The sequence below is a fragment of the Thunnus maccoyii genome, chromosome 9, assembly GCF_910596095.1.
Source record: "Thunnus maccoyii chromosome 9, fThuMac1.1, whole genome shotgun sequence".
NCBI lineage: Eukaryota > Metazoa > Chordata > Actinopteri > Scombriformes > Scombridae > Thunnus > Thunnus maccoyii.
The window spans coordinates 32,965,678-32,988,021 of NC_056541.1; the positions used below are offsets into that span (position 1 = coordinate 32,965,678).

At 40.4% G+C, this 22,344-nt stretch overlaps 2 protein-coding genes across 3 annotated transcripts in view; one reads left to right on the forward strand and one right to left on the reverse strand.

The window, feature by feature from the left end:
- Positions 1-2,937: 2,937 nt before the first annotated feature.
- Positions 2,938-5,773, reverse strand: LOC121904331 (serine/threonine-protein kinase pim-2-like). The gene is made up of 2 exons (XM_042422015.1): positions 5,638-5,773; positions 2,938-4,311 (listed from the first exon to the last, which is right to left on the reverse strand). The coding sequence occupies exon 2, from the start codon at positions 4,203-4,205 to the stop codon at positions 3,084-3,086; it is 1,122 nt and encodes a 373-aa protein (XP_042277949.1). The 5' UTR covers positions 4,206-4,311; positions 5,638-5,773; the 3' UTR covers positions 2,938-3,083.
- Positions 5,774-13,287: 7,514 nt separating this feature from the next.
- adgrd2 (adhesion G protein-coupled receptor D2) overlaps positions 13,288-22,344 on the forward strand; it is a 38,156-nt gene continuing 29,099 nt past the window's right edge. For both annotated transcript variants that reach the window (XM_042420785.1, XM_042420786.1), the window contains exons 1-8: positions 13,288-13,426; positions 13,675-13,732; positions 13,957-14,196; positions 14,311-14,940; positions 16,373-16,495; positions 17,833-17,927; positions 19,355-19,645; positions 21,411-21,522. In XM_042420785.1, the coding sequence (XP_042276719.1) occupies positions 13,382-13,426; positions 13,675-13,732; positions 13,957-14,196; positions 14,311-14,940; positions 16,373-16,495; positions 17,833-17,927; positions 19,355-19,645; positions 21,411-21,522 (1,594 nt within the window). In that variant the 5' untranslated portion in view covers positions 13,288-13,381. The remainder of the gene's footprint in view (positions 13,427-13,674; positions 13,733-13,956; positions 14,197-14,310; positions 14,941-16,372; positions 16,496-17,832; positions 17,928-19,354; positions 19,646-21,410; positions 21,523-22,344) is intronic.

Below are 22,344 nucleotides of genomic sequence, written 5' to 3' on the forward strand. Positions count from 1 at the left end.
GAGGGGTGGCCATAAAGCCTATCTGCTGTTGCCAGATTAGGCCAGACAAACATGGCCCCCTGATTGCTGACCAGCCAGGAATGTTTGTTTACAAGGGAGCATTCCGCCATTTTCTGCCCACAGATTTACAGACATGTATCCTGTGAGTCTAATATAACATAGCCTAATGATACACATACTTGGGTATGTAATATAGAAGATTGTCAGCTATTTACTGTACATGATGGTGTAAGTTGGGATGCAAGAGTAAGAGTTCACCAACTATATTAATACAATTCCTACTTTATGAGGCATATGCAGAAGTCAGTCCCCAAAGTATTTAGAAAAATGTGTTTTCCCCACCACAGCTGCTCCATTTTCACATCATGTTACTGCTCTGGGAGATTCCCATGAAACATGCTACAAGACTCAACTTCATATCTGGGCTGTTCTGCAACTGAGCAGTTGGTTGAAACAAAAAAAAAAATGTGTGCGTGTGTGTGTGTGTGTGCGTGTGTGTGTGTGTGTGTGTGTGTGTGTGTATGTGGGGGGTGGGTGGGGGGTTGTCACTGTGTTTCTGTCTTCTAATGCTCTGTTGGGCCTGTTCTTCTGGGAAAAGCCTTCATCTTCACTCCTCATGTAGGTCATTGGCCTTTTGTGTGCGACGATGCAAGCCCACCAAGTGTTTGACGTTTCCATACCATCCTTACAATCCCCAGGTTGTCATGGAAATACACTGGGTGGCAGTGGCAGCAGAGTTACAGTGGAGGGAAGAGCGAAGCAAAGGGAGGGGGTCAATTAGCCCAGCCTCTTTTGTGAGCTCTGGCTCACTGTGGCCAAGTCTGTTGATTAAGAGAGCTCTGACCAAAGGTGTTTGTTGACTTCAGGCAGAAAGCAGGACAGATTACTCAAATAACCGGGAAAAGCCAGAACACTATTTATCACGCAGTAGGCTCGTTAAGAACTGCAACTCTTGAATGTGGTCAAAACACGTGGGTTAAAGATGTTAGATTTATGTGGCTTTACTGACTGTGTTGAACAGTCCCCAGAAAACCTGAATGGTCTTCTCCTGGATGCTCAGTCAGTTGCTCATCGACTGAACTGAAGTGTGCAGAGTGTAGTGTTGACTTGGGGCCAGTAAAAGAGCTCAGACCAACTGTTTGCACACTGAGCTCAGGGCTGATAGTGTAAAGAAACACTCTGTATGCATATGTGCACACACAGAACTACCTTACATCCACTCCAGCTTCCAGATATGTTGCTATTATGTCTGGACATATGATAAGAGAGTAGGCATTTACGCATCTAAGTGTAAATGTGCATGTGAATGTGGGCAGACACATTTGGTAGACTTTCGCCTCATATATTTTCACAACAGAAATCTTCCAAATTTTGAATGTAGTTAAGTAGGTCAGGGTCATGTTGTGGTGAACGTGTTGCTCTGGGATGCAGAGGGAAATGCCTGTCTTGCTCTGCATTTCTGTTGACTGACTGCCACTATTTTTATGACCCAGTTCATTCAATTGTAGTTGACCCATTCCAGCACCTCCCCGTTTTAACCAGCTGTCAGGTTTATAAGGAGTTTGCAACACTACAACTAGTGTTGGGGTTAAACAAAAATTTTAAATAGTTTTCCTTTTCTTTCTTCTTGATTCCTAGGCTCCTTTCAGACATGACACACATTGCTGGCTTTATCTTGCTGTTAGGCTAATGGCTTTTTGTCATTGAGATGTATGTGCCCAGTACATAAATGTTTCTTATGGCTTCATTCAGCTTTATACATATGGCTTTATACATGACAGGACCTTTACTGAAAGAATGCACCCACAATGCTCAAATTAGACTTGCCACCTTTTGCACAAGAAGAGACTGTGCTCAGTGATGGACTTTAAAACTTACTTTGCCCTTCAAGCTTTAGTCAATGACCAATGTCAGTGCAAAAGACACTCACCTCACTTCTCACAGTGGATCCTCTGATCTCTAAGTCTCTCCTTGATTTCATCATTTATCAGTTAAAATTCTGCTAACTGATTGATAACATACTGACACACTAATTTGGGATCTCTTGTAATTGCTTACATGCTGTATGGAAAATTTTTTGCCGGATCTTGCATCCATCAGGACAAAAATGTTAAATTTCACAATTATGCAACAAGGTGCATATCTGAAAGGGCCTAGTTCCAACAAGGAAATGAATACAAGGTTGCATGCAGTTGTTAAAAAATTAATTTTGCTTTACATACCTGAAAGGAGCAGTCATATGCTATTGGAAAGTCGTTTTGTATGTCCTGTCCAAAAACCTTTGTGGCTTCTGGTCTGGGGCTGTTTTGGTCTGGGCCCCTTAGTCCCAATGGAAGAAAACCTTAATGCAACAACATACACTGATATTTAATACAACAGTGTTCTTCCTCTTTCCTGTGTCAACATGGCAAAAACAGCTACATAAAGAAATGATTTCCCTCTTTGGTGTGGAAAAATTTGACATCCAACACTTTTGGGATGACCAGGCCTTATCAACCAACATCACTGTTGGACCTCACATGTCCTTGTGGCTGAATGTAGCAGATCCCTGCAGCCAGGTTTCAACATCTGGTGGAAAGCCTGAAACCAGAAGATTAGAGGCTGTTATAGCTGCAGAATGCCATGTTCTTTAATCACACAAGACAACACATTAATGGAGTTTGTGAGTGTTGCTGTCATAGGTCTGACATTTACCACATGCTGAAAACCAGAGGAGCACTCTTTGAGTTTGAAGAAACTCAATAAAAGATGGAGAAGAATGGCCACAGAGTATGAAAACCAAGGCAAAGTCTGACAAAGATAATGATTAAATCATTTTTATCAAAATGACAAAAATAGGAAGTTTGAATGCTGGGTTGGGGGATAGGGGATAGGGGGTAGAGGATAGGCAGTAAGGGATAGGGGATAGGGGTAGGGGATGGGGAGTAAGGGATAGGGGATAGGGGTTAAGGGATAGGGAGTAAGGGATAGGGGAGAGGGAGTAAGGGGTAGAGGATAGAGTGTAAGGGTAGGGGGTGACAGTGAAGGAAAGAGGATATGGGTGGTCTGGCACAAGGTGGGTCCAGGCTTGCTGTCAGGCTGGCTCATGCCAACCAGGGGTGAAGCCGGAGCTGCTCCAGAGAGGGACGCTGCTGAGGGTCTTCAGCCAGACACAGGCACAACACATCCTGGCAATTTTGAGATAACTCGTCACTGATCTTGAGTTCATTGCTCAGAAACCTCATTGTCTCGAAGCATGTGTCCCTGTGCAGCATGTCGTACAGGACCAGTCCCAGTTGCCACACTGTGGCGGGACCAGCCCTGTAGGTCCCGCATCTGTACCATTCTGGTGGGATGTGTGCCGAGGTACCATAGAAGATCCTGTAGGTTGAGGTCTTCTTGGTGAAGCAGCTAAGGCCGAAATCAATCAATCTCAAGCGTGGGACATCAGTGCTGGTCTCAATCAAAATGTTTTCCACCTTGATGTCCCGGTGGAAGATGTTTTTAGACTGAAGCTCCCTGGCTGCTTCGACCAGCTGCTTAAGAAGAAGTCTAGCCTCCTTCTCCTGCAGGGACCCCCCTTTGATCTCAATGTATTTCAGAAGGTCAGTGGAGGGGACTGGACGTTCCAGGACCAGGATGAGCTCCTGGTCTAGATCATAGTAATCTAGTAGGGAAATGGCGGCAGATTTCCCTACTGATCCTGCTGCTCCACTGACCATCTTTCTCATGACAGCCACCTCAAGAGGGAGCGTCCTGCTGTTCTGTATGATGTGTTTGCAGATCACATTGTCCCTGGGAATGTGTTTTATAGCCACAGGGAAATGATCTACTTTCCTGTAACCAGCATAAACAGATCCGTGGCCTCCCTCACCCAGCAGGTTAAGCTGGTGGTATTTCACTTCAAACTGCTGTCTGCTGGTATCTTCAGAAGTGAATGGGGTGTTGTTGTCCCTCTGCTTTACACCAGAGTCTTTCTTCTCCTTTCTGAGTGTTGCAGCTTCCAGTGATGATGAGGTGGCATCCCCTCTTTCCTCTTTGTACTGCTTCAGGTCAGAGACTCTCTGTCTCTTCATCTGTCTCCCTCCATTTTTGGCAGCCTTCCTCTTCCTCTTGCCCACCCTGACAAAGTCTCCAGAGATGTTGCAGGGTTTAGTCTGAGAGGTCCTCTGCCTCTTCCTTGAGCCCTCCTGATATCCAGAGGCTGGTCTCTTTCTTGTTTTCATCCTGACATCTATATCAGTGAGGCTTCCAGAGGCAGACTTAGAGCCCTTCTTCCTCTGCTGTGGTGTCTCCACATCAGGGCTGGTCTTCCTCTTTCCACTCCTGGTCCTGACAGAGATATCACTGGGCTCTTTTATGCTGCTTTTGCTTTCTAGAAAAACATTATGTCCTGCACTACAATTTTAAGGTTCCCTTACTTTATGTGAGTATTTCCATTTGATGGCTCTTTATACTGCTACTCTACTACATTTATAGTTACTAGGTAATGGATAAGGCTGGCAATTTCCTATATTTTTCTTATTGTCAACAAATTTCATGTGCAGAGCCAAACCAACAATGAACTCATCTTACTTTGTAAGAGTACAAGTATTGTGTGTGTTTCCAAAGTCTGATATATCTTATTCCTCTGTGCTGTAGACCTCGGTTGTTGTCAATAAACTATTAAAAACATGTCAATGAGCCACACCGCTGCACTGGGTGACATGTTTCTTCATCCCTGAAGACAGTGGTTACTGTAGCTTGTTTAGAAACAGCTTCAAAGAGTAAAAACAGCAATAAGATAGTAACCCTCAGGAGAGAGATTCCTTGTACAGCAGACACCACTGCGCATACATGGTAACGCAGTTTCCAGAGCTTTGCTAGCTTGTTGTGCTACATATCACATTGTAAATTTCTCAAAGAACTTCAGTAACCATTCCCTTCAGGGATGAAGAAACATGTGGCTCGTTGACGTGTTTTTAATAGTTTCTGGACAACAACAGATCTAGGGCACAGAGGAATAAGATATATCAGGTTTTGGATACAAGCACAGTACTTGTAAGTAGGATGAGTTCATTGTTGGTTTGGCCTAGCACAGATTTGTTGACAATAAGAAAAATATAGAAAATCACCTGCCTTATCCTTTAATTTCCAGATAAGGACTAAAATGTGATCTACAGTATAATGTATTGTTATAGAGTGGTAGAAGAAGTGTTCAGATCCTTTAATTAAGTAAAAGAAAAATATCACAATGAAAAAATACTCCATTAGAAATGTAAAAAAGTAAAAACCTGTTAAAGTATCAAAAGTTTTAAAAAATAAAATTAAGGCAGAATGAGTATTCCTACTTTTATATTATTATGTAGGCAATATTGTATTATTGTTTTCTTATTGTTAATGCCTTACCATGTGTTCAGCATCTAAATGTCATACTCATAATCCAATAACATTATGTAACACTATGAAAAGGGTCATACTGTGTAATGATATTTGTCACTATAATGTATCAAGTATATTTTTATACAAGTATATATGCTGACGATACTGTGATTTCATATAAAGTAACATTTTGACTGCAGATACATATTTTTTCACTGCATTAATTGTATTTTCACAAAAGTTAAATGTTCTAAGTATGTTGTCTCTCATGAGAGATTACAGGTTTTTACTACTCACCTACTCTCCCGCAGCCAAAGGAAGCTGAATTTTAAACTGCTGATCTGAATAACAGTCCATGTCGAAGTTGAACAAGGTTTAACATGATTACTTGACAGTAGAGAACTACCAACACTTGTAACTTGTGTATGTCTTGAGTGTTTGAGAATTCTGAAGATGTGGTAAATTTAGCGCGGAATATTACAGTATGATGTGTCCCATTATGAGCTCAAGTGTTTCTAGAATTCTGCTATAGAACTGCATAATCAAATAAACAGATGTGTGTGTGTGAGAGAGAGAGAGAGTGTGTGGCTATATGAATAAATGGAGTTACAGGCTAAGGCGCCGCACCTTCAGCAATTCCAATTTTGAAATACATATTTCTACATATGTGTCTAATATGTTCGGCTTTTCCTGATGGCCCCTGATTGGTTAACACTTAACACTGAAAGTAACTGGATCTGGGGTGGAAAATTTTACGCCCAAGAAATGTTGCCAGATTGGGCGATTTTCCACCCAATTGCTGCCTCTTTATTAAATAACATTTACCCTCTGAAGGCAGGCAAACAGGTTGTTGTGGTACTGTGGTGATAACTGTAAAGTGAAAGCAGTTGCTAAGTGGCCACCAAAAGATGGCTGGCTCTCTGTTTACATTGTACAGCACATGCTCATGACCAAAATACACAGAGCTACCTAGGGCCATATCCCCATGCCACGCCACTGCTTCTGAAAATCAACATTCATTTATTATTGAATGTAAATATATTAAAATGAGATCAACAGTATAGGTATGTAATGGTTTAGCCTAGCTCAAAGACTGGAAGCAGCCTTTAAAGAAAAGAAAAAGTAGTCCTTCTCTCTCAAAAAACTCAAAACTTTTCACATTTAGGCCAAATCAGGTGGTGCGGTCCACCATTGCAGGGTTGAGTGGAGGTGTGCACATGTTTATTTGTGCTCTAGAACATAACCACTGTGAAACAATCAGAAAAAAGCGTTTTATTGATCTGATTCAACGGCTTTCTCACTACCAGGCTCCCACTCTTCATTCACTCTCTAACTCGCTCGACCACAACTGCTCTCTCTCTCACTTGCTGGTGCTCATAGCTCTCTCTGTCTCGTCTTTTTTATGAGTCGAGAAGCAGACGGTAAAGTCTAACTTTAATTTTAACGTTATCAAACAAAGAGAACTGTCCTCCCCTCCTCCGAGTAATGTCTTTGTGCTCTGATCAGTCTGATCACCGACTGTGATTGGCCACCGGAGCCTTCAGCCACAATGACGTTGGGTTGCGTTTCTCCAAAAGTTGACTCTGGCTCAACTTTCCAGCCACAGTCCAGTGCGGCTCCGCTGCGGCCAAAACGCCTGCAGCAGAAATGTGCTTTCCTCATTCAAATGAACGTGAGGACTGGCATTTTCACTGCACCACCTGATTTGGTCTGAATAAATTTAATTTTATTGATGAAAACATAGAAAGAAAAATATTGTGTAACAATAATATAGTGTTACACTATAGGCTATAGTAAAAGAAAGAATTTGTGCCTGTCATTATTTAGAAAGTCTAACACGGGCCTAAACCTGCATTCATTTTTTGGCAATTGTTCACTGTAGCACCTCATTATCACCTCATAAAGTTGACATCACTAACATCTTAACAATTATCTATTTACACATCCAGCAGACATGGAGTAACATTAGCATTTATCTGTCATGTTTTTGTCCAACTGCAAACTTCCCTTCTAGCCTTGTATTGGTCTCCACAAACTCATCAAGAAAATATCTAGCTCTTTAGCTCTAAATGCTCCACCTCTCTCTCGTCTGCCATTTAGTGCACAGTGGATTTATCAGTGCTTATTTACTCAAAACAGCTGTCCGCTGCTGCTGGAAACAAGGTTGATGAGAGCACAGAGACCAGGGACGGCCCTAGCCATTTTGCGAGATTGGGATTTTTTTCTTGTATCTGTTCATTTGTTACCCCCGGAAAAAAATAGGATGGGGTGCCCACTGGCAAATTTTTATTATTTATTTATGTAATTTTTTTTTCTTTCAGCAACCCCCAGACAATGTGGCGCCCTAGGCGACCGCCTATATTGCCTATGCCTTAAGCCGGCCCTGACAGAGACTGAGTCAAAACGTAAAGTTGCAGCCTGGAAAACCAAAATTAGCTGAAGCTGAAGATGCTAAAATGCACCATTGAGCCAAAACTTTGTCAGTATGAGCGATACTTTTACAAGTGAAAGATAACGTTTTACTGTAAGTGCAACAAAACCTTCACAAGTAGAAGGCCAATAAGTACTTTATCAAACCACCTGTTCAACAAGCATAAACATGTTGAAAAGCGTTATTTTCAACTGTTTTGCCCGCAGTGTCCCATCCACCACTGGTATGTTTTACACAACCACAGTGCATCACAGCGAAAGCTGTCTGTATGTAGCCTAACTGTTTATCAGAGTTTGCCACGTATCTTAATATTTGGCAAATTTAGCTACTGGCTGAGACAAACCAACACCTCCTCTCTCTACCAGCGGTACCTGTAGGCAGTCAATCACATCAGCGACAGAGGACAGAGGACAGGATGAAAGACTGCCTGTGCAGAGAGCAGCTGTGCACACATGCTGTGCAGTGCCAGAAACAGGTTGTGATAACGAAAAGGAAAAACTATGAAATCAGGAGATTAACAGGAGAAAGGGTTAAAAACAGGGAGACTCCCGCGAAAATCAGGAGTGTTGGCAGGTATCTGTATGCCAACAGTCTCACAATGAGAATGTTAATTAATTACCACAGTAACCATCTCAGTTTAGCATGTTAACATGCTAACATTTACAAATTTGTACTAAACACAAATGCAGCTGAGGCTGATGGAAATAGGCCTACTTGCTGTTTTGCAGGCATGTCATAAACCAGTATTTGACAAATGAATCAAGTAGATATCAAGATATTTCACCACATAAGTGAAGACTTTGACTTGCTAGTGGTAAAAATAGAATTCCAATATATAAACAATTGACTCTTCATGTGAATTTCCAACCATGATTTGCGCTAGCTAGCAGTCATTCAGGCATTTTTCAGGCAGAAAATGTCCATGGAAGAACTAAATCAGCAGCAGACCTTTAAAAATAAAACCTATAAAACATCTCAACAAAGGAGGCACTCCACTGCGATGAACAGAGGTTTAAATTATATTTAATATTGGCTTTTGACACCGCTGTCTCATCTCACAAGAACCTTGTGTAAACCTGAGAAGCGTCAGTTTGATTTTTTTACATTTGTAAAATTAAGACTCTCACAGCAGTGTTCCTCTTTGAAAATAACTTTAATGGTCAAGTCACGACAATAGGAGTTTGTCTGCATTAGTGTTGAGGTTTATTTCCAACATGAAGACACACAATAGAACAACATGGACCCATTTTCAGTGCCAAGGAACCACAATGCAGTAGCTACACTGTGCACATCTCTGAACATTGTCCTGTGAGATATATACTGTCATGACATCCTATCGTTGATCTTCTGATACTGTATTTTGTACTCAGTGTGAAAAGACCAGGTGGCAGCTTTTAATGTGGTGGTAAAGTTTTATATATTAGCCTTAATGGGGTTTTACTGTGGTGACACAGCAGCGTGGCATCTGGTTTTGTGCTGTTAAGCTGGATTGGATATTTTTTGATTTATCCTATCCACTAAAATAAATGAGTAGCATTCTCTTACAGTGACACCCTTTATACAAGTAACAGTAATATATAATATATAATATATAATTAACATTATCATTGGTTTTAGTGCAATTTTACTTTTGCATAATGGTTTAAATGCTCTGGCTTTTCAACCAGAAGAGGGTAAAAATCACAAATATTCTACACAATTAAATTTTCAGAGACTGTCCTCACCAGAAAAAAGTCAGCATCCGTCATTTGTTGAAATGCTTAAAATGATGTATGTTTATATTTTCCTGCCAAACAACCTTGTGGCAGTGCAAAAAATGACTTTTGTTTCTCAGAAGCGAAGGAAGAAGTAGAGTTACATTGTTATAGCACCACAAAACCTCTAACGATGTCGTTGTGGCTCTTTGGACATTCAAACTATCCTCTACCAACAGTTAAGGTTGTTGCTTGACTGTGACCATAATCTTTCTAAATTTAAACTTTAACAACAGAGAGCACTCATATAGATATCATCTGTGAAGGCAATAACAAATGACATAATATATTTTCATTTACGCTAACATAATAGCATAACAGATTTTATAATTGGAAAATTGTGACTTGAATGCTGTGACTACTGGTGATTTTGTTCCAAAGAGCTCCACTGTGTTCTGTAGATAAGGACACTGTCTTGGAAAGGGGTATCACTGTTGAACTTTTCAAAGGCACAAATGTCTGAGATTCTTAAAACCTGCAAGTCAAATCAAACAAAAACTACCTGCTCAGCAAGATACTAGTTGAGGACTAAATATATGTGAAAATATTTGTAATTTTGATTAACAGACCCTTTTTATTCAGGCTACAATTGTATGACTAGATAGAAGGCAATTTGTCTATTATGTGAGTTACATTGAGCTAATAAACCTAAATGTTAAACTTTTATTTTTCATATATAAGTGAAAATCTTTAGGTACACAATTCCTGATTGTACTTTTCTGAATCCTTCCAGGATATTAGGCACCCTACCCATGTTCTTGACAAGTAAATGCTAGGGGTTTCACAGCTACGACTAAGCCCTGGTTGAAGGAGAAAGTTGTTGTTCAGTTAGATAAATGGGCGAAAGGAGAGGAGGGCACGAGGGAGAGTGATGTCCAGGAGTCTCAGCCTGAAGGAGGCTTTGTTCCTGTGGGCTCTTGTCCAGTTTTTCACACTTTGAGTGGATACCCAGGTGGAATACTAATGGCTGGCTTTGTCTCAATCAGTCTTTGTCTGGATTACTGGATTCTGGGCATTGAGCATGTCTGGCTTTACTCCAGCTGTCTTAGGGCCTTTTCACACCTGAAAGTCTGAATCAAGGTTCATGTTGCTGTTACATTGTATACATTTGATCCGGTTAGTTTTGGTTTCACATTGCTATTATGTGAGCGCACAAAAGAACTTTACATGACATACCTATATCCTGTCGTCATCACCTACATGGGCTGCATCTCCCTATACTTGACATTGATGGGTTTGTAGATGAGCATGTGTTTGACATTGGCATGTTGTCAATTCAGCAGGTAGCCTTCTATCACAATTGGACTTAATGGAGAAAAATGAATGAACGGATTCATTTCGTTGCCACTATGTTATATTATACTAAACACAGCACAAAAAGTAAGGAAATTTGTGTTTGATAGATTATTTCTTTGTTGTAACAATGCTTCTTGGCAATAAATCTTATACAGTTGGAAAGCCTGTTTATTTCCCTTTTAAATGGTGCCACATTTGTAAGGAACATGCTCTGCTCCGCTGTTATGTCTATCAGCGGGTCTCACTGAGGGGAGTCAAATCCACCTGCTACATGACGCACATTTCCTAATTTGGATATCACTCAGTTGGGGGTGTTCGCCAGAGATAAAGCTGAGTTACTGATACAAGTGAAGTGCTCTCAAGGGACTTTCCATAAACTGTTTTTGCAAAGCAAAGCAAAGCAAGAATTGCCCCTGAACTTCCTCCCTACACATTACATGCTCTGCTGTCTCTGTGTTACAGGTGTATAAATAGGTAGAGGTCTGCCTGCAATGAGTAAAGTTTTAGCTCAGTAGTCAACACAGTCATCTACGATCTGGGAGACTCCAGTTCAAGACCCGATGTGGGGACCTCCTTCATAAGGTAATTTATTCATGAACACTTACTGTAACACTTTAATTTTCTAAAATTAAAAGTGTAATAAAAACAAAAACAGGATTCTTTCCACTTTTATTCAAATACAAATACAAATACAAATAATTTTGGTGCCTCAACAAATACAGATACTGGGCTCTCTGCACATCCCTAATTGGTAGGCTACTTTTTAGCAGCCTTGCTAGCTAGCTACGCTATTTGTACTGTAAGTGGTGTACAGTGGAGAATTTTACAACATGAAAAACTTAGAAACATACTGTCCTTTTAACTCTATTTTGTTTTGGCAAAGCAGTGGCCCACCAATGTGATGTGATTCAAATTGTAAAATGTAAAATGGATCTATGGTTTAGAACGGCTGTCTGGAGAAATATCTGATAGTGAAGAGGGCACAGTTCAATGGTAACGTAAAAAGACAACAAATGTAATTTTCATTATACTAAAATGTGCTCATAAACAACATTGTCAAACCCACAGCTGTTAGCAGTTTAAAATGCTGCACTAATGCACGCTTAGTATGACCGTCAGTCTCGAGAGTTGCCTGATGTAACATTCCTCAAAGTTGAGGACCAACTTCATGGTTAATTTCAAAAAGGCTAACTGTTATATTAGTTTATCTCCTAATAATTTTTTTTTTTTTTTAAAACAGTCTAGCTAATTTAGCTGTTTGTTTGTTTACAATGTGTATGGTGGTAATCTGACTGCTCTTCTTTCTTACCCCATCAGACTTCTTTTTAGCAAAATACAAAAATAAGACCCAAGTTGAAATGAACTGGAGATATAATTTAAAAAATCAAACCATCTCATCAGAACACATCCACAAATTGAGTCGCGCTGTTTCTAAATTGAAGAGTAATGATGTCAGTAAGAGTGATATGCTTCATTGACATGATGTTAAACCTACTTCAGTAAGCCATGGTGGTATCTGCTTGTCCCACCTCAGCTTCCTTCTCTTTTGCTCAAATTTAAATTTTCAAGTCGACAGTTTAAATGTGTTGCATGCAAGTATTTAGTCATCAATCTGTTAATCCTCAAATGTCCATGAAAACCTGCATGTCTAATGTGGTATTCTATTTTGAATAGAGGCATTGATGTCAAAAGGCATACAAAAGCTTTTCAAGCATGTTGTGCACAACATCAGATGAAAGCCATCCAAACAGACAACCATGAGGGTTTACCGTGCAATGATTGCATGAGTAGTACTAATCTTTTATTGACTATGAAGTACAGCAATAAAACCCATGTTCCAATTAACTTTAGAGAGTCCTATAGAAGGCATAAATAAGGGCTATGTGGTAAAAATGTCTGCCGCCCCGCTGCTCTTGATGTACTCTCTGTGCCAAAAGCCTGACACTGCTTGCGTAAGAAGGGTTCTTTTAAAAAAAATGACTTCATTTGCATAACAAAGGAAGATGGCTTCAGGGTGCTAAGAAAGGAGGGGTAGAGGGGTCTGAAGGGAGGCAGGAGACAGACTGGGACTCTTGGACAAATCCACTGGGATCACTGGCTCTCTCCCAGTCTGGAGACCTAGAAACTCTACTGGATATGCTGGACGTTGAGGTTGGGGCACTGGATGACGAGTCTGGACTGGATTTGGTTTTGATCGTCTCATACATGTGGAGTTTGTTGCCAGACTACTCAAAGGGCGACTTTCTACTGTTGTGGAGAAGAAATCAAGGATTCTGCTACTGGCTATTCAGCAACAAGCAACTTGGGATTTACACTCTCCAGTATTTTGGAAAACTACCTGTTGTAGTGTGACACACTAAAATGCAAACTCTTCAGCTTTGCCATGTTATATTCAAACCTTAATTTGAAATATAGTGTTTATTTTGTTCACTTTGTCATTCGACAGAGATACAAAGCTTTTTTTTCCCCTGAAGTGACGTACATCTGGACCCAGGGGAATCATTTTCCACAAAAGCTGAACAAGTGTTTTATTTCAGCTTGAAACCAGACTGGCTTAGAGATGACTGGTGCCCTGCATGCTGGACTCATACTCTTCTCTATTGTGGTAATAACCTTCTCCTTCTATACTACATCATATAAAAGAGCCTTGCAGAAGGATTTCTCTCTGCTTCTTTTATAGCTTTTAGTAAGGTACAATGACTATAAATTTTCTTTCAGAGATTTTAAACACTGATGACCATGTTAATACCTGCCTATGGTCAATTGCTGGATAACCTCTCTTATATCAAATATGTAGGAAAATGTTGCATACAAGTTATTGAAATGATAAATTAACTTTATTTTCTCCTGTAGGCGATATGTAAGAGTGAACCAACACATGCTGGGCCAGACAGAGTGGGGGACTCACATGGTGAGACACTTAATCACTTTTTGTGGCCAGCAGTTTCGATTATCTGTACTGACTTTTCCCGTCCACCCATCCATGCGTTCATCCATGTATCCAAGCCCCTGGCCTTCACTATCTAGTCAACCCCTCAAAAAAAACATTTAATCCACATCTTATTGACACCTCACTCTTTTTGATTCATTATGTACTGCTTTGGTTCCAATTGTTTTCTGTGTCTGACTCCCCAGGACAGTCCAGACTGGTTCACCTAACATCACACTGGGCCTTCCAGCTGATCAATGACTCTCTGGCCTTCTCCAGGGCTGACAGCTTCTGTAGAGGCCAGTTCAGCTCCCTCGCCACCCTGGACCCGTCAGAGGACCGGGAGGGAGCCCTGGAGCTACTGCGCCAAGCTGGACTCCACTCACCTCTCTGGATCAAGAATCCTAGAAAAGCAGCCTCCAAGCCGCTGGCCCTCTCCAAGCAGTGTGAGTGGGATCAGTGGATTTAAAAGTTTAATTTCATCACTGAGTAGAAAGGTAGAAACTACCCTAAAAATATACAAATCACCTAAACAGCTCTTCTTCTCCCGTTTTGTTTAGATTTACAGTTCTCAGCTCTAAACTTCCCAAAGGAATCTAGTGAGGGCTTTGCTCGTGTAAACATGTCCTTCCCCGCCTTATCGTCCATCAGTGTGTGTGTTCGTGTTCAGTGGGACCCAGAGTGGAATGAGGTGTCCACCATCTTCTCCTATGCTGCTCCTGTCTTCATCAATGAATTCCAGCTACGAGGCCAAGTGGACATGCAGGGACGCATCCTCTTGGCGCTCATCATCCACGGGAAGCACCTGCCGTATAAGTCGTCCTTCCCCAACGATGGAGCGTGGCATCACATCTGTGTCACATGGCACCGCAGCAGCGGTCACTGGGCTATCTATGTGGATGGGGACAGGAAGGACAAAGGCTCAGTCACAGACCCTTCCAGGGATATCCACGCCAATGGGATACTCATCCTGGGTCAGGACCAAGACTCCTTTGGAGGGAATTTCACAGAGCCCTTTTTTGGGAATATCACTGACTTGAATGTTTGGAATATGTCCCTGGAAACGAGGCATGTCCGTGCCCTCAATGCATGTTCACCCATGACCCAGGAAGTGCTTTTCAGCTGGAGCCTTGACCACCTGAGCAGCCACCCAGTGGTCAAAGAGGTACAGGCCCTTCTTTTTTGCCCAGGTAAGGCTTCTGTCTGTACATGCTGTGTCTTATTTCAGGGGTTTCCTCTTTTGGAGTCTGCATTTCATGTAGGGTCACCAAGGCCACTAAATGTGACCGATAAATACAATTTTTCTATGCCTGAATTTTGTGGACACAACTAGTGTCTCTGTTAGGTTAGGGGCAGGATGTCTTGATGAGGTGAACCCTCCGGACATTGTCTCAGCTGGGAAGGAAGAACAGGTTCAGCCTACTAGTTTTTAATCATCTAAAGGCTACATTTTTTGGCCATGCACCATTTCTATTTGTTATGATAACATTGCACTCACCATAGTAATTGCTAAGATATGGGAACATGGCAGCATTGCTACAACAAAGTCCAACTGGGAAACACAGGCAATCAGAAGACATACAAACTGTCTGTTGTAAACATTCATCACCGTTTACCGATCACTTCCTGTTTCGACTTTGACCTACTGCACTTACTGGAGTTGTGTTGAGACAGTTTTCCTCCTGTGTATTGACTTATTTGGACGGCTGAAGCTTCATCGTAGCTTCAGATAAACTTTTGAATACATTTTTGCACAGATGGATGCTTGTGGATTTTGTCCCCCATCATTTACATTGTAAGTGCATTATGAAGGGATCTAATGGTCAGTATGAACAGCAGGAATGATTACAGCAAGAAAAATATGTTTTAATGTTCATTTGGACTTAGAAATTGTGGTTTTGTCCTTTAATATTAGAATTGATGCAATTCTATACATGCTTTCTTCATATTTTATTAGGCTTGTTATAGTACATGTTAATATCATTATACTCTTCCACTGATTTCTTGTTTTCTTGCTCTCTTTTCCCACTTTTTGTGTTTCAACTTACATCCTCATATTTGATTCTAGATCAGTCATATTACTCTTCATGGGTTGCTCTAAGTTGCCTGTGTCTTAGTGAACAGTCTGAGAGAGAGACACTTCTAGAAAGACATCTCACTGAATGGAGGGTAGTGAGAGTGAGACACAGAGGCAGGGAGGGAGGAATGGATGGAGGGGATTCCCACAGCTCCAGCAGTGCGGGGGCAGCTTGGGGAAGAACAGAGCTCTATGCAGTGGTGAACAGTAACTCCCCCACTGCCTGAGTTTCATTTCCTTGTGAGACATCTGTGCAGGCTTTTATCGTCACAACAAAGAAATGGAACCTGAAAGGTTTTCAGTTGTTTTATATCATTATTGCAATGGCAACATTGCTTGATGCTTCACAGAATAATTAATTTATAGTAAATATGTGATTCATCAATTTTGTGACCCTTTGCTGTTTCTGAACACCATTGTTCTTTTGAATCAAATCTCATATTTATTTCATAATTTTTCGTCAGTGAAGATCTTTAGGTATTTTCTCGAGCTGACTCTTGTTTTGTTGTGTCTCACTGTGTGTGAATATGTGATGACGTGGGCAGCTGTGCACCAGCAGATGGAGCTGCAGGGCTGCAAGATGCTGCAGAGCTGGTCAGATCAGCTCCCATTGTTCAGCCTGACAGATTGCTCAGAACCACTGCCCTTCATCTGCAGGAGCAGCAGAGGTGAGTGTGGCCTTGTCACAACAAGTGAAACTGTGACAAACCAAACCACCATTGAAGTCAACTAGGCTGAAGCTATCATGCTGTATTGTATTTTGAAAATCACATCACTACTATTAATAATAAAAGATACATCTTGTGCAATCCTCTGTCTTTACAAGAAATAAACTGTCCTGTTTGTTTTGAAAATTGTGGCTTGCAGTGAAGAAACGCTGAGACAAACATACATAAAGTGATAAAAACTGTATCGTATACAGAACGATCTCAAGCATTAATACTTTAAACTGACAATCTAACAATACACAGAGATAATGTCCCTTGATACTGAAGTTGATTTGTTTCATAAACAAAGTAATTTTATGATTTTTTAGCCAGGATTAAATACTAAAGTTATGAATCAGTACACTAAATAAAGGGTTACATTTAAGGTAGTGATTCATAAGCACCTTTAAAAATTGTTTACCAGACACCAGTAAGACAGTCTGTGAAGTTTTCTAATTGTTTGAATGTTTTATTTTTCATATTTTATTTATTAAATTAACTTTTCAGTATTTTCTGTATTTGTTACCACCATATGAAAGTATAAATTCAGTTTAAAACCTTTTTCTACACTGCAAGGAATACAATTCTGACATTCAATCCTAAAGGTATTCAAAAAATATATCAAGTCTAAAAGTACTTGAATTAGCTAGTAAAATAAGCATAATGTGCTCCCTAATATCCCCAAATTTCTAGAAAAAATACTTAAGTCATGACTTTACTGTGCTCAGTGTTAGCTTTTAAAAATTCCTTTAAAATGGAATAACATAAACTTAATAGCATTATTAGTGAAATGGCTGTTTCTTTATGATCTTGCTGAAACACATAATGGGCTGTGCATACTTCTGCCTGTAGTGACATCTGAAAATGCTGAACAGGGAGTTCATGAGATGTTCAGATACATGATATGAGGCATTGTACATTTCATTTCATTTTCGAGGGAAAAGTATTGACATGTGAGCTCAAGTAGTTACATTCAAAGTAGAAAAGAATTCTTATTCATGTGTACATTCGTCAATTGTTGAGAGATGATTGCAAACATAGTGATGGTATGTTTGAGTCACTGACAAGACATGAATACACATGTGTAAAATATTTACCTGCTGTAATTACATAATAACATTTAAGCTTTAAGTGGGTAAAGTCCGCCTGTTCTGCTGGGAGTTCAGCGTGTTGTACTGGGACGCTTCAGCGGGCTCGGGTCTGAGCCCAACTCCTCCACTTGAAGGATGAGCTCTCTGAGCAGCAGATCATCCTGCCATTACATCACCCACAATGATGTCACGTTGTTTTTGGCACAGAGCGTTATCTGAAGATGAGGCAGATGAGTGATGCCCAGACCTCTCAGCCGTCTGCCTTTATGAACCATCTGATGAAGCTCTCCAACAAAAGCCAGGTAGACATCTTTAGTATGATTCTCCCTTCTTTTCCAACTTCTCTACAGTCCCCCTCTGCTCAAAAATGTGTTTTGCTTTTTGTTACTTCACTGTGATGTTTGAGCTTCACTGTGCAGAATGATGTGTTTTACAGAGTTTGACAAAAGAAAGTTATATTCACATTCATTTACTGAGAATGCAAAGTATTTTCAGTACTCTAAATGTAATTTTAAGGTGTGTACCTACGAACACGATTTATGATAATGATAAACTTTCTTTATAAAGCACCTTTCGAAACAGTGTTACAAATTACAATTACAATTAAATAAAAACCAGCAAATAAAAGTACAGATCAAAATATATATTTAAAAAAAAATCCCAAAATATAATACAATAAGATAAAAACAGTAAAATAAACAGATAAAACATAAAACATAGTGGAACAGGAAACAAAAAACTTTGAGCTAACATTAATAGAAAGGATTTTTTTAAGGGATACATTTTAATAAGTTATTTAAAAGATGTTACTGATACTCAGATCTTCATGCAGGAACTTCCAAAGCTGAGAGACCCTGACTGCAAAAGCCCTTTAGTCTTTAGTCTCCAATCCTTTAGTCTTCAGCCAGGACCCTGTCTGAAGATCTGAGGCTGTGTTCTGGTTCATAGTGGAGCAGTTATTAAGCAATATAACTCCAGGAGCCATCCCCAGAGGTGGTTTAAATGTAATCAGCAAAATCTTAATATCAGCCCTAAAACTGTGTATCACAGGGGTGATCTCATCTTGTCTCTTTGAATTCGTTAAAAGCAAGCAGCTGCTTTTTTTTTTTTTACTAACTGAAGGTGTTAGATTGTTTTTTTGGCTGAATACAGAAAACCGCAGCAGTCCAGAGGTTACTATTTAAAGTCACAGTAACGTCACAACTTGTTTGGAGCCAGTCACAGTCCAATTTCCATCAAATGTAATGTGGAAATTTGAAGCCTTCACAGCACATACACTGAGAATGGACTTTACAGTGAAGTACATTTTGTGTTCAGCAGTTAAACTTCTGAAATGAACAATGTTTGAATACTCATAAATTCTGAATTTTTCAATGAGGGTGGAGGATTTATCATTCATAAGATTTCAATGTAGTAATCGAATAAAAACATATCAGACACAACTTTTTATTAAAAGCAGTGTATTTCTTTATATCTTAAACATGTCTGGAGGGGCTCTTTAAAGATTACACTCCTTTAAACTCTTCTTCCTTCTACTGTCAACTGGCTTTTAGCCACATTTGGCACAGAGTTATTTTAAAATGACACTGTAATACTGAATAATTATCCAATGAATATACAACCGTACAAGCTGAATCTTACCCATTATACCGTATATCCCATGTTGTAAAATGAAATATTGACATTGACCTATAGCTCTGTATAATCCAGTGTCTGTCTCCACTCTTAGGCGGTGCTTGGGCAGCAGCCTTCCGGGCTGAGCAGCCTGGCTGAAGCGTCTGCCCTTCTGGACATGTCCGTCCAGGCCCTGGAGGACACCCAGCAGGAGGGCCTGCAGCCAGCAGACATGGTGTCCCTCATCCAGCTGTTGTCTCTGGCTGCTGATGTCCCCAAACAGCCACCTTCTGATTCTGCTGACCACAGCCAGGACAGCGTCCAGGAGCTCAGCCAGCACTTCATCAGTGTGGCCGACACCATCATCAGCCAGGACAATGCCTTCAAGTGGCAGGCCATCAAGGAGGTAGCACACGCTGCACTGCACTCTCTCACTTTTTCTCTAGCCCTGCTACACACTTGGCTCCCCTGTGTGGAGCTTTACATACGTAGATGCATGTAGAGATGGAATATCTGTGTAGTTTGTGTTTATTGTATCTACATTAAATCTGATGTGGAAAATAATAGACAGAAAATAAATCTTTTTTTTCAGGAGACCAAGCAGCACGTTGTTTCAATAGGTCACTCTACAGGCATATAACAGAATGTGTTTTAAAGCCTTGACTCAGGTTGCCAGTTTAGTTTACTGTAAAGAAGACTGCACTTTAAACCCAATTTAAAAATCTAAACACTGGTGAATTTTGAGCAACAGTACAATTGAGATACTCCAACTTAGTTATTGTGGCAACTGCTTTTTAATGAGTTGAAAAGCTACATACTCATTCTGTAGACTGACATTTCTTTTAACTACACACTCTCACAATATCCTTTTACAAATCTCTAGATAATGCTAGTAGGAGTTGTCATCAAGGCAATAGAAGCCTGTTTTAGTTCTTCATATTTCAAGTTCATATTTTGAAGATGTTTTTGTAAGGTACTGAAGAAGTATACACTTTTTTCTAGGCTTTTTATTGTACTGTACATGTGTATTCAGAGATAAAACATTGTTACTTGACAAAAGGATTATGTTAAGTATAGAGAGCCGAAGTCACATCCAGGCTCGTCTCTGTTCCACTAGCTTCTGAAACTCAATGCAATCTCTCATTCAGCATTTCTTTCATTGGTCTTGACCTCTCATGTTCTAAGACAAATTGACACTTGCTTTAAGAAGTTGAAAAATGTTCCTAAAAAAATATGAAAACTACAGCTACCATGAAAATTTACAAGGGCAGGTGCCCACATCATCATAATTTGGTTTTATCCTACATTTTCCACGATGCAACTCAATAGCATCAAAAATGCTATTGAAATAATTTGTCCAGAGTCACAAAACGTTTGTACAACTGAGCACTAGACAAATGGATATATAGACTGCTGTTGTTTCAGCTTTAAACCACTAGAGGGCAGTATACTTCTACAGATGCATTACCATCAGGGCTCATCAGCAGTGGTAGAACAGGACTGACACACGTTATATCAGTCTCCATTCGTCTTGATGAAGACGTAGCTTCATCATTCACTGAAACATTTATTTTCAAATTCATAATTTCTAAACCACATGATCATTCAGAGAGGAAATCATGCTCTAACCCACTTCCCACTGGGTACATTGTGTCTTTTTTGTCACTTGTGCCTCTGCACTATTGATGCTGGAGTGTATGGATCTGTATGGAGGCTGCCTCATGACAAGTGTTGTGTTTCTATCAGCGCTTGCCTCCCTTCCCCCAGGCCTCTCAGTGCTCCAAGGCCACCTCAGCCCAGACTCAATGGATGAGCAGCACTCAGAAAAACTGTGGATGTACTCATCCGCAAACCTCCCTCGCTCTGCTGCCAGCTCTGTCTCCAAGGCTCAGCTCTTAGATGGGCATATTGAATTCAGAACGAGGGGTTTCAAAACAGACAATGGCAAAAATCCACGATTGTACCCTGCATTATAGGCCTATCTATTGAACTGTGGGTGACCTCTTCAGTCAAACTGTACGTAGACTCTGGCAAACAGTTTGCGGTGCTGAAAGCGCTTTTTATTGTGTGGTATTTGAATGGTCATTTTGAAATGTACCTCTTTAGCTACCCTGAGCAGGGCAGAATGGTTGAATGTTGCGGCTGAGATGCTGTTGCTCCGTGTGATTTAGGTGGTGAACGGCCCCATGGATGTGGTCAAGAATATTGACCGGATGGTGACCAGCCTGAGCCCTCGCTTGATGGCAGAGACTGATCACCTGACCATTCATAGCCCCAACATAAGTGAGTCACATGTCACATGCACACACACACACACATACAAAACATATGACACAAATATAGCAAAGGAATTTTGAGGAATGACACATTTGAGCCAGGTCTAAGTGCATCATGGAGGTGCTTTAGAAAACTGGCTGCGCTGACCTTTAGGAAAATAGCTTCCATTCACCGATAGTGAGGATTATTCACACAGAAATAGAATTGTACAAAAATCATTCTAAGAAAAGAGTTTTTGACTGACAATCAAATATTGCTTTTACAAATGATGCAGTGCAGACAACCCTGGATTTCATCTTAGCTGTCATTTTAAGGGGCTTTTCTGTGATCTTCATTATTTTATTATTACCGGTATTTTATTCAAGAGTGTGGTCTTTTAATTTGAGAGCATGATTTATTGATTTCACATTCAGATTTTGTAAAAGGCTACTTTCCTTAAAACCCTGCCCTCACACTCGATTTGCTCAAACTGTATGCTTACACTCATATGTTGGTGGGTGTGTATATATTGTTGCTTGCACAGAATTCTTGCTCCAGCTTCATTCCTTCTTCTCATAGCCGGGCTGCTTCTGTGCGCTCATCAGACGTCTGCTCTCAGATTTCTACTCTGCTTTCTGATTTTTTGTGCAACAACCATAGACTGTAAAAAAATATGGAGGTAGTTACACACTGGTTTGTGAACTGCCATTTTGAAACCTCGAGTGTAGCGATCTGACCATCGCCATCTTGGATTTGACTGTTGCCATGTTTGATATTTGGACGAGAGGGTGGCACTGACCATAGCGCTAGTGGCTACCTTGGTTAGCACAGTGCATTTACAGTCTATGG

Coding starts and splice junctions, on each gene's coding strand:
- LOC121904331 (XM_042422015.1), bottom strand. CDS start 4,205: ATGAAAACAAGAAAGAGACCAGCCTCTGGATATCAGGAGGGCTCAAGG.